Below are 12,234 nucleotides of genomic sequence, written 5' to 3'. Positions count from 1 at the left end.
ATTTAATAAATTAGATATTGAAAAGAAGAAGAAGAAGTGTTTAGATTCTAAATTGTCAATTATTTATTGGCATGACCTTTCATTTTATTTTAAATTTGAACAACCAAGTTTATCATCATTTAAAGCAAGAATGGATGATGCGGCTCAACCGAAACAAAACCTTTGCTTCAAAAATTATATATGTTACAGATAGGTTGGTCTTATTAAAATTATAAACTTTATGTTTCCCAAGTTGGGTGTTTCTTTTTTCTGGTAAGTTAGTTGGGTGTTCCTTATTGTGGACTTTCTTATTGTGTACTTCATGTGTCTTTTGGTTGTACCCTCTGCACTTTGAATAAGATTGCATTACTATTCAACTCAAGGAAACTATGCCCTGCACACCATTTGGAAATAACAAAAATGCCCTTTATGCTTCTTATCCAACCACATATTCTACTACTTTCCCTCCCAGCTGCCAAATCTGTGATAGAAACCTCTGCAGCTGTTGTTGGCAGCAGGAAGGTTGGTGGGCTGGGAGAATAAGCAGTACACTCTATCAATCAAGACACCAAAGAAATGTTAGTATAAGGCAATGGTTGACTTATTAGAGAAGAGGTAGAGTAGGGTGTTGTGGGCCTAAGCAGTTAATGGACCATGGGCCTGGTATAATTCATTATATGCTAGGCCATCTCCGGTCACGCCCAGTCCAGCTGAGAAGTCAAAACGAGACTATTAGAAAGCATGGAGGTGAGCCACAAAAAGCCTGTGAGCCTAATGACTAACAAACTCAACTCAGCAAACAATAAAGGGAAGGGTCCACTAATTCCACAAGCTCCAACTGGGGCCAGTTCAAAAAATTCTGAGAATAGTAGGTAAAAAAATGAGACAGCTGAGAAGTCAAAACGAGATTATTAGAAAGCATGGAGGCGAGACAAAAAAAAATTCGTGAGCTTAATGACTAATAAACTCAATTCAGCAAAAATCAAAGGGAAGGATCCACTAATTCCACGAGCTCCAACCCAGCCTAGTTCAAAAAACCCTCTCAATGGTAGGTCAATAAAAGAGACAGGTACTGAAGGAGTGCAGGAGAGCACAAAATCACAGCTCAATGATGCATATAAAGGAAACTGTTGGTTGCGAAGCTTTGGCAAACATTTCAGCCACTATTACGTCAGAGACTCAAGCCACCCATTATGTAGAAGCAGAGATACCTAGCGAAGGGGGTTTCATTTTGTCATGTAGGTGCTGTCAATGGACAGCTTTGCTGTCCATATTTGTTTCCATATTTGTTTCATACTTATTTCCTTGATTTACTCTTCCGTGTAATTAGCTTAATATTTGACAGATTGTATAGGAATAACAGTAGCATTTACGTAGCTCTTTCCATGTATAGAATTCCTTGTACAGCTTATATAATAGAAAGAAATCACAAACTATTCGGCTTTTCATTCATCCTTTTCGACTTATCTTGACATGGTATCAAGAGCCGGTTGAAAATTTTTTTTTCTCTCGGTTTGTTGTTGCCCGCGTGAATTTTTTTGGTCTTTTTCCTTTCGGTTCGGTGTGTCGGCGTCTTCTAAGTCTCGGCAGCACATCTCGGCATTTTTCTGTTTCTGGTTTTTCACATCTGACGTCACAGCCTTGTGTTTTTCGGCATTCTGTTTCTGGGGTAGTGTTTCTCGGCAGCCTCTGTTTCAGTTTGAGCATTCTCGGCAGCTTCTCGGCATTCTGTTTCTGGGGTAGTGTTTTTCGGCAGTCTCTGTTTCAGTTTGAGTCTTCTCGGCAACTTCTCAGTCTATCGACCCGTTCCTCTCCTGGAGTGGTCTTTTTCGGCAGCTTCTGTTTAAGGTCTGGGTATTTCTCTCGGTCTCTACGTATTTTTTTGGGTGTCGTTCTTTTTTGCCTGGAGTGGGTGTTTTCGGCACATTTTTTTTTTTTTGGTCTGGATATTTTTTTGGCTTCTATTATTTGTCGACAGCAGGTCCTTCTATTGGTCTCTTTCAATTTTTTTTAGACTATTTTTTTGCTGTCTCGGGTCCCATTTTTTTGCAATGGACTCTGCACCTGTGTGTGTCAAGTTTACTGGCAAAAATTACTCTACTTGGGCTTTTCAGTTTGAACTTTTTCTAAAGGGAAAAGACCTTTGGGGTCATATTGACGGTACCGATGTTGACGACCCATCCACTTCTGACAAACCCAAGACTATTCCTTCATGGGCTGTTCTTGACACTCAGATTATGTCTTGGCTTCTTGGTTCGGTGGAGCCACATATTGTTACCAACTTGCGGGCGCATCGCTCCGCTCAATCCATGTGGAATTACTTGAAGGTGGTCTATCATCAAGATAATGATGCTCGTCGCTTTCAGTTGGAACATGCGATTGCCATGTTTCAACATGGTAGTCTTTCCATCCAAGACTACTATTCGGCCTTTTTGACTCTTTGGCATGAATATACCGATTTGGTTATAGCGGATGTTCCTGTTGCCGCTCTTTCGACTATTCAGAAGCTTCATGAGACTAGCCGGCGTGATCAGTTTCTTATGAAACTACGCCCGGAATATGAATATGTTCGCTCCTCTCTACTGAATAGATCTCCTGTTCCCTCTCTTGATGTTTGTTTTGGTGAGTTACTTCGCGAAGAACAACGTCTTAGTACTCAAGTTCTTCTGGACCAATCTCATGGCAGTTCCGGGACGCCCACTGTGGCTTATGCTGCCCAAGGACGAGGATCCTCTATGACTTCTAAAAATCTGCAGTGTTTCTGCTGTAAGGAATTTGGGCATATTGCTGCCAATTGTCCTAAAAAGTATTGTTCTTATTGCAATAAAAAGGGTCATATTATCAAAGAATGCCGTATCCGTCTTTAGAATCGTCAGGCCCACGCTTTTCAGACTTCTGTTACTGTTCCTCCTGCAGCAACTTCTGTAGCACACGACTCTTCTTCAGGTGCTTCTTCTGATCTTGCATCCCCTGCCGCCACTTACTGCACCCCTGACATGGTGCAATAGATGCTTATTTCCGCATTATCTGCGATGGGCTTTCAAGGTAACAATTCTACTACACTTTGGTATGTAGACTCAGGGGCTTCTAATCACATGACGAATACTCCCACATCTCTGTGTCATGTTCGGCCCTATGCTGGTCACTCTGCTATTCAGACTGCCAATGGCAGTTCTCTACCCATAGCTGCTGTCGGAGATGCCTCATCTACCTTTACTAATGTGTTTCTTGCTCCTCAACTTTCCACGAATCTTATTTCTGTTGGTCAATTAGTTGATAACAATTGTGCTGTTAATTTTTCTGGTGATGGTTGTGTTGTGCAGGACCAGGTAACGGGGGAGCCGATCGCGAAGGGACCTAAAGTGGGGCGCTTGTTTCCACTATTTTTACCTATTCCGTCATTTTCTTCAGTTTCTTCTATTAAGTCTTTTGCTTGTAATAATGTTCCTGATCTAAGTATGGTGTGGCATCGTCGTTTAGGCCATCCCAATACTCAGACCCTATCTCATGTATTGCACTCTGGTTTTCTTGATAATAAAAAATGTTCTTCTTTATCTCTTCAGTGTGATTCTTGTAAGCTTGGTAAAAGCAAAATTCTTCCATTTCTTTTGCATGCCAGTAGAGCTTCTAGCTGCTTTGAGCTTATTCATAGTGATGTTTGGGGACCTTCCCCGGTTAGTTCACATGACAAATTCAAATACTATGTGACTTTCATTGATGATTATAGCAGATTCACTTGGGTTTGTTTTCTTCGTTCTAAATCTGAGGTTTTTCGTACTTTCACTGATTTTTTAGCGTATGTTGACAATCAATTTTCTGCGACTATTAAGACTTTACGCACAGATTCTGGTGGTGAATATTTGTCTACTGAGTTTCAGGCATTTTTGGCTTCTAAAGGTATTATTCACCAACGTTCATGTCCCGCTACTCCCCAACAAAATGGAGTAGCTGAACGCAAAAATCGCCATCTTCTTGATGTGGTACGTACTCTTTTGTTAGAATCTTCTGTTCCATCCATGTTCTAGGTTGAGGCTCTAAAAACTGCTACTCATTTGATTAATCGTTTACCTTCCCAAGTATTACAAATGGAGTCTCCCTATTTCCGCTTGTTTGCTCAGCAACCTAGTTATGATAATCTTCGTATCTTTGGTTGTGTATGTTTTGTTCATTTACCTCCTCATGAGCGACATAAACTATCTGCTCAATCTGTTCGGTGTGCATTCTTGGGATATAATGTGTGTCAAAAGGGATTTGTTTGTTATGATCCTACTTTACATCGTACACGCATTTCTCGAAATGTTATTTTCTTTGAAAATCAACATTTCTTTCCTATGTCATCTGTGCCCTCTTCTTCTACTGTGGTCCTTCCCTCCTTTGAGCAGCAGCTCTCAGATTTTCATCATGTCAGTTCTCGCTTTAAACCAGGTATGGTGTATACGAGACGCTCCTGCTCACAGTCTCTTCCGGTGGCTAACCCAATATCTGATCCTAACATACACCGGCATCAGTCAGTTGCTGCACCTCCAGAGCCTTTGGTACGTCGCTCTTCTCGAGTGTCTGTACCCCCGGATAGGTATGGTTTTTCTTCTGGCAATTCTGTTTCAGCTCTGACTGCTGCATTGTCCAATTTTGATATTCCTACATGCTACTCACATGCTGTTAAGCATGACTGTTGGCGACAAGCTATGCAGGAAGAAATTGCCGCTCTAGAGGCCAATCACACCTGGGACATTGAGCCTTGTCCTTCCACTATAGTTCCTTTGGGTTGCAAATGGGTTTACTCAGTCAAGGTTCGCTCTGATGGGAGTTTGGATCGTTATAAAGCTCGACTTGTTGCTCTTGGGAATAATCAGGAATATGGTGTCAATTATGAGGAGACCTTTGCTCCTGTGGCTAAGATGACTACTGTTCGTACGATTCTAGCCCTTGCTGCTTCCAATGATTGGCCACTACATCAGATGGATGTTAAGAATGCTTTTCTTCACGGGGATCTTAAAGAGTGTATTTATATGAAGCCACCTCCGGGATTGTTTCCCTCTCCGACCTCCAATGTATGTAAACTTCGTCGCTCTCTTTATGGTCTTAAACAAGCTCCGCGGCCTGGTTTGATAAATTTCGAACCACTTTACCAGAATTTTCCTTCAAGCAGAGCAAGTATGACACTTCATTATTTCTTCGGAAATCAAACATGGGTATTGTTGTCCTCTTGGTTTATGTTGATGATATTGTGATCACTGGTTCTGATTCTGCTTTACTTGTCCAGCTTAAGACTCATCTCTCAGAATCCTTTCATATGAAAGATCTTGGGTCTCTCACATATTTTTTGGGTCTTGAGGTGCATCGTAGTTCCTCGGGTATTTCCCTCAATCAACACAAGTATGCTAGTGATTTGGTAGCTACAGCTGGATTGCAGGAAGCTACCTCTGTCGATACTCCCATGGAGTTAAATATCAAGCTTCGCAAAGAGGAGGGTGACCTACTTGTTGATCCTAGTTTATATCGGAAATTGGTGGGTAGCCTTGTCTATCTCACTATCACTAGACCAGATATTTCTTTTGTTGTACAGCAAGTTAGTCAGTTTCTTCAGACTCCTCGTCATCTCCATTTGGCTGCTGTTCGTCGGATCATACGCTACGTTCAGGGCACTTCTGCCCGTGGCTTATTCTTTCCTGCAGGAAATTCTCCCCGTCTTGTTGCTTATAGCGATGCTGATTGGGCTGGTTGTGCTGATACACGTCGCTCCATCACTGGATGGTGTGTGTTCTTAGGTGATGCATTGATCTCCTGGAAGAGTAAGAAGCAAGACCGAGTTTCTAAGTCCTCTACAGAATCTGAGTATCGAGCGATGTCTCTTGCTTGTTCCGAGATTATTTGGCTTCGAGGATTGCTTGCTGAGTTAGACTTCTCTGAGCCTGATCCTACTCCTTTACATGCCGATAATACAAGTGCTATTCAGATCACGGCCAATCCTGTCTATCATGAGCGCACCAAGCATATTGAAGTTGATTGTCACTCTATTCGTGAAGCCTTCGACGCTCGTGTTATCACTCTTCCCCACATTTCCACTGAACTACAAATTGCTGATATCTTCACCAAGGCTCTTACTCGTCATCCACACTGCTTCCTAAGTAGCAAATTGATGCTTGTTAATCAACCCGCATCAATTTGAGGGGGGCTGTCAATGGACAGCTTTGCTGTCCATATTTGTTTCCATATTTGTTTCATACTTATTTCCTTGATTTACTCTTCCGTGTAATTAGCTTAATATTTGACAGATTGTATAGGAATAACAGTAGCATTTACGTAGTTCTTTCCATGTATAGAATTCCTTGTACAGCTTATATAATAGAAAGAAATCACAAGGCCAACTATTCGGCTATTCATTCATCCTTTTCGACTTATCTTGACAGGTGCAATGTCTGCTTTGTGTAGTGGCATTTAAAGTGACCAAGAAACCACTCATGCGCTTAGAATCAAAGTCTTCCAAGGCCCTAGAGCTCTGCAAGCCAATTATCAGTTCCCAACTCCCTTTCAACACTTCCCCTTTTCCTTTCAAATTTACAAACCAGGGGGGACAAGAGGCCATGGAGGAAACTAGTGAGTCTTGTGAGATTGATAAGAGCAGCAGCTTTGGCAGTGGATTTGGTTTTAGCAGAAGTGCCCAAAGGGGGGAGCAGAGATGGGCAATTGGTCTTTGTCGTTAAAGGGGGAAGAAGGCAATACTAAGGTTTCATCCTCTCCAACCATAAGTGGGGGGCACAGGAATAACTCTAGAAAGGGGACTGAATTACAACTTCATTAGCAATCTCTTGCACTTCTTGTTAGTTACCGCTTTTTATTTTCTTAAGTTCAATTTTACCTTAAACCCGTTTGGTTTTCAGGTTATCAAAACTATTCAGTTTCTAGGTTATTAAAGGTTAACAACCATCTCAACATTAATTCATTTCCTTAAACGACATTTTTTTTCCGTGCTACTACCCGGTTTCCAGGCCGTTAGTTTTCAGGCTTAATTGGAAGTCTATTACATTTCCACTTATTTCTCTCATATTTTGATTTTGTTGTCATCTTCTTCTTGAAAACCCATCTGACTTGGTAGTCATGAAAGGTTCCAAAATTGGTTTCCCTCTTAGAGATGAAACTCTTTGTGGCAATGTTGGGTGGCCATCTCTTTTTTGCAAAACGTTGCAACAGCTGAGACTCCGGCGCCAAGCCCTACATCTGAAGTTGTCATTTTTATGCCCACTTTATTTGCATCTCTTGCAACTTTGACTTTCAGTTTGTTCTCCCCCCTCTTCTCTCTATGTATAAATTGACAAGTACATCACATTTCTCATGACTATGAGAGAGGTATGGAAATATAATAGAACTAAACTTCATAATTTTCTAAGCATCATGCGGATAAATTGCTAATACTACTAATTTTTCAAATCATTAAGTCTTACTCATATGAAGCCTTGCTCATATGGAGCTACATCATCAACTATCCCACTATATTATTATTTCTGACACCTAAACCCTAGAACACTAGATTGTGATTCATCCAACTTTTTTCAAAAACAAATGAAAAGTTTGTGGCAACTTTTCATTGAGGGGATGTTTGGAAACATATCTCATCCAATCCCATCCCATCTCATCTCGTTTCTTTTCCAAACATCATTCAAACACAAACACTTTCAAACTAATCATTACAACTTTTCCAAATTTTCAAACATAAAACAATTCAATTTTTTCAAATCCCAAAACAAAAATAATATTTAAAATTTATATTCTAACAATATTTTAACTTTATAATATTTTTTATTCAACTTTTTCTCTCTCCTTTCCCAAAATCCAATAAATACTTAACTCAAACTATCTTATTACTATTCACAAATCATTTTACTACCATTCACAAAATTCTCATCTCATCTCATTCCTCAGGCATCCCCTGAGTTGTGTGAAGATCCAGGTGGAAGGTAAACTCAATTCTGAAATCTTTAACTGGTAGTTAAAATAGTTTGGAATACAGACAAAATTTCAATCTTAGATGCCAATAGAAAAGGATAACACAGAAGAATCAAGAAGCTACCACAGAATCAAGCAGTTCTAACAGAAATAACTTTCCAGACTCCAAAGCAGCAAGACAATCTTCAGTTTCATTTGTTGATCCCACCATATCAGCCAAGTCAACTAGCTTGTAAAACAAAGCAGCAACAGAAACACGTCCATACAATTCTGTGTTGATAAATACCTGACAAGAGAAGATATCACGTTATAAAAAAACAAAAAATTCAAGCAGTTTATAAACCAATCCAACTTGCATCTCTATTTGCAGTATACCAGAACTGGCAAACTATGAACTGAGTAACCCAGTCAGCATGCAGCGTTCATATTTACCAGAAAAACCTCACTTCAACAATTATTAACAGGAAACCTAAAGTCTTTCTTCCAAATCTAATCAACCAGGAAAAGCAAACTAATTATAGAGCTTCCTTGAATGACAATGTTTCTTTGTTAATGCCACTTGGATAAAAGGAGCATCCCTAATTGTAGATTGATAGAACTTGGATTTATTGCTAACATTCTCTGTCTCTCTCATAAATGTAACAAAACTGTAGATTGATAGAGCCACCACATAGAGAAGGGAGATTTTCAATACCACTTGAATCACCACTTGATACATTTAAATGATGTCAAGGCTAACTGCTTTCAATTCAAATGTCTCATATCACCGCAGAAGAAAGAGGATTATGTTTCACATTCTCACTAATGAATAATGAGTTCTACACCAGAAACCAAATTTAGACAAGTCCCAATATATTTCTAAATTAAATTCAATCATTTTAACATGTCTCGGATGCACAAATTCAAACAACAGAAAATCTTGTGGCCTTAAACAGAGTTATTAGGAGCAGCTTATAACACCCCTCCCCCAACCCATATAGATTTATGACTGTTCAACAAGTTCCATTAGAGCATCCCCATCCGGTTTCCCAAAGCACCATATTCCTCATAATTTGGGGTTTATTTTGAGGTTTTGATCAAAATACCTCCCACATCCGGATCCCTATTTTAGGAAAAAGGTTTAGGGAATAAAATGTAAGTCCCCATATTTGGGGACTCACTATTCATTCCCTAAATCCTTTTTATCAATATTTTATTCTAATATATAAAATAAATAATTTTCTAATCATCTACACTTTCTCTCATACTCATATTTATTATAGTTTTAAATAATAATTTTAAAAATAATTTAATTAATTACGAAAATATAAAAAAATTAATTTTAAAAATATTATCATATTCACAAAAAAATAATTTAAATTTTTGTTTAAAATATTCACTAGAGTAATAGTTCAAAAAATAAGAAAAAATATTGAGTAGTTAAATTTGTAAATAGAAGTGAAAGAAAAAATTAATAAAAAAAGAATAGAAAAATATTATTTAATAGAATAGAGATAGGGATGGGGAATGAGATGTAGGAGGTTTTTGAAAGATGAATAAAATTTAGGGAAAAATTTGAGGAAAGGTGATTTTGAATTAAATTATAAGGATGGGGATGAGGAATGCGATAAGGATGCTCTTAGTAAAGACAAATAGAAGCAGTTGACAGATTGTTACCCAATATAATTTTCATAGGTCCACCAAAAGCCCAACTATACGGGACATATACAAGAGCGTCACCTATGCATGCTAGTTTAGTGATACAAGAAATTCATGAAAGTTCATTCCATTATAATCAATTACAACTGAACAATGGAATGAAGTATTAAAAAATAAATTTCTAAGTTCGTCCATTGATCGCTCTCAATCTTCGAAGCTTCTTTCGTTCCTCCCTCCAAATACACCACCCTAGCCATATAGGGACTATCTTCCATATTGCTACAATATGAGAATTACCCAAAAGACCTCTCAAAGAACCTAGGTTATCAATCCCCCTCTCGGCATCACTCAAGCCAGTCCCACCCGAGCGAATAATTCATTCCACAGTCATGGCAATCCCACAATGAACTAATAGATTTCAGACTCCCCATTTTTTTTATGCATACAACACCAATCCATAACAATGTTTCAGCGTTTCCTTAAAATTGTCAAGTGTGAGGATCTTTCCCAAGGAAATCTTCCATGCAAAGAAGATTGCCTTTAGGGGTGCCTTTGTCTACAAAATACTCTTCCATGGGAATGGACTTGTGTTTATGGCTTGGTAGGAGCTGACCATGAACTTCACTTTCTTGGAGTGAAGCTAGAAAATCTTGTCTTTAACGTCCCCCGCATATAAGTAGAGTATACTAGGTCATAAAACTCAGAAAATTAGTCAACTTCCCAATCTTGTGCATTTCTAAAGAATGTGTCATTCCATTGGGGGAGTAGCATTGGATATAACCAAGAGGTCCGCAATCAAGCCTTCTTTCATTCTTGCTATACCATAGAATTCTTCCTTGAGTGCCGTGTCGCACCATATGTCATGCCAAAATTTGATTTTGGATCCATCACCCACCTCAAAGCGAATATTTCTAAAATATGCATCCCAATCTCTTCTTCTATGCTTCCAAAGCCCCACCCCATTTGGCCCACTCACCTCATTTGAGCACCATCCTCCTCATGCTTCACCGCACTTCGATTCTATGATGTTTCTCCACAAGGCCCCCACTCTTGATGATATCTACAAAGCTATTTGCCCAGTAAAGCCTCGTAAAAAATAAACTTACAAATTCTTGATACCAATTCCTCCTTCTGAAACTGGGGAGCATACTGTGGCCCATTTTCCCAACTGAAATTTAAACCCATCATTCATTCCCCCCATAAGAAATCCTGCTGGAGTTTCTCCATGCGTTGAGCCACCTTGGTGGGGAGCGGGAATAATGATAGGAAGTAGGTCGGCAAGTTGGAGAGGATACTTCTAATTAAATTGACCCAACCACCTTTGGAAAAGTACATCCTCTTCCAACAAGACCATTTCCCGCACCATTTTCTTTAACATATCATCCCAAGTGATTTTGACTTGAACGGAGCACACCTAAAGGAAGGCCAAGATACTATATCGGCAAATAAGATATCTTGCATCCAAAAATGGAAGCCATGTTCTCCACGTTAGAAACATCCCCCACTAGAACTACTTCTAATTTGACCAAGTTCACCTTCAATCCCAAAACAGCTTTGAAGCATAGAAGAGCCGTCAAGGCTTGAATATGATTATGTTTGGCCCCACAAAAGATTAGAGTGTTGTCGGCAAATAATAGGTGAGATATGATGAGTGAGTCGATATTTACCTCCCCCACTAAGTATAGGAATTCACCCTCCACAACTCCTAAGATCATCTTCCTAAAGGTTTCCATTACAAAGACAAATGGTAGCGGGGATAGAGGATCACTTTGTCTCAAACCTCGTGAGCATTTAAAAAATCATTTGTGTGCCATTCACCAAGATAGGAAGCAAGCAGTTGAGATACAATGGTTGATCCATGAACACCATTTCTTACCAAAGCCACATCTCTCGAGCATGTAAAGCAAGAATCTCCAATTGACATAGTCATAAGCCTTTTACATGTCAAGTTTGCACAAAAATCCGGCTCTCCCAACTTGAGTTTGCTATCTAAGCACTCAATGGCAATGAATACTGAGTCAAGAATTTGCCTACTCTAACAAAGGCATTTTGAGGCTTTGAAATTAGCTTCTCCACCGCCAAGCTCAATCTAGTCACCAAGACCTTCAAAAGGATCTTATACATCCCGCTCACCAACCTAATGGGTCAATAATCTTTTACCTCAAGCACAATGGGTTTTTTGGAATGAGAGCAATAAAAGTTGCATTGCGATTTTTTTCAAACATTCCATTTTCATTAAATTAATGGAAGACATAATGTCATCTTTGATCACTTCCCAACAAGTTTAAAAAAACTTCATAGAGAAACCATCCAGACCTGAACCTTTATATCCCGCCATACTTTTTAACGCTTTCCAAATCTCTATCTCTTCAAAAGGTCTCTCAAACCATGCCTCTTCTTGTGAATTGAGAGCATCAAAAGTAAGTCCATCGTAGTTCGGTCTCCAAGAGAATTGCTCCAAAAGCAAATTCCCATAGTAGTTAATAATGTGATTTGTGATCTCGGGTTGGTTTGAGGTAGCCACCCCATCCACCATCAATATCTCTACAACATTGTTTCTCCTACGTGAAATAGCCACCCAGTGGAAGAATTTACTGCATTTCTTTTCCTCCTTCAATCATAAGGCTCTCGAATTTTGTCTCCAATATATTTCCTCTAATAGAGAAACCCTTT

At 39.2% G+C, this 12,234-nt stretch overlaps 1 protein-coding gene across 3 annotated transcripts in view; it reads right to left on the bottom strand.

The window, feature by feature from the left end:
- Nucleotides 1–12,234, bottom strand: part of LOC122280821 — a 77,745-nt gene that overhangs the window by 36,728 nt on the left and 28,783 nt on the right. For all 3 annotated transcript variants that reach the window (XM_043091861.1, XM_043091862.1, XM_043091863.1), the window contains one exon: nucleotides 8,048–8,209. In XM_043091861.1, coding sequence (XP_042947795.1) covers nucleotides 8,048–8,209 — 162 coding nt within the window. The remainder of the gene's footprint in view (nucleotides 1–8,047; nucleotides 8,210–12,234) is intronic.

The sequence above is a fragment of the Carya illinoinensis genome, chromosome 11 (genome assembly GCF_018687715.1).
Source record: "Carya illinoinensis cultivar Pawnee chromosome 11, C.illinoinensisPawnee_v1, whole genome shotgun sequence".
Taxonomy (NCBI): domain Eukaryota; kingdom Viridiplantae; phylum Streptophyta; class Magnoliopsida; order Fagales; family Juglandaceae; genus Carya; species Carya illinoinensis.
This window is presented reverse-complemented; position numbering and strand designations above follow the sequence as displayed.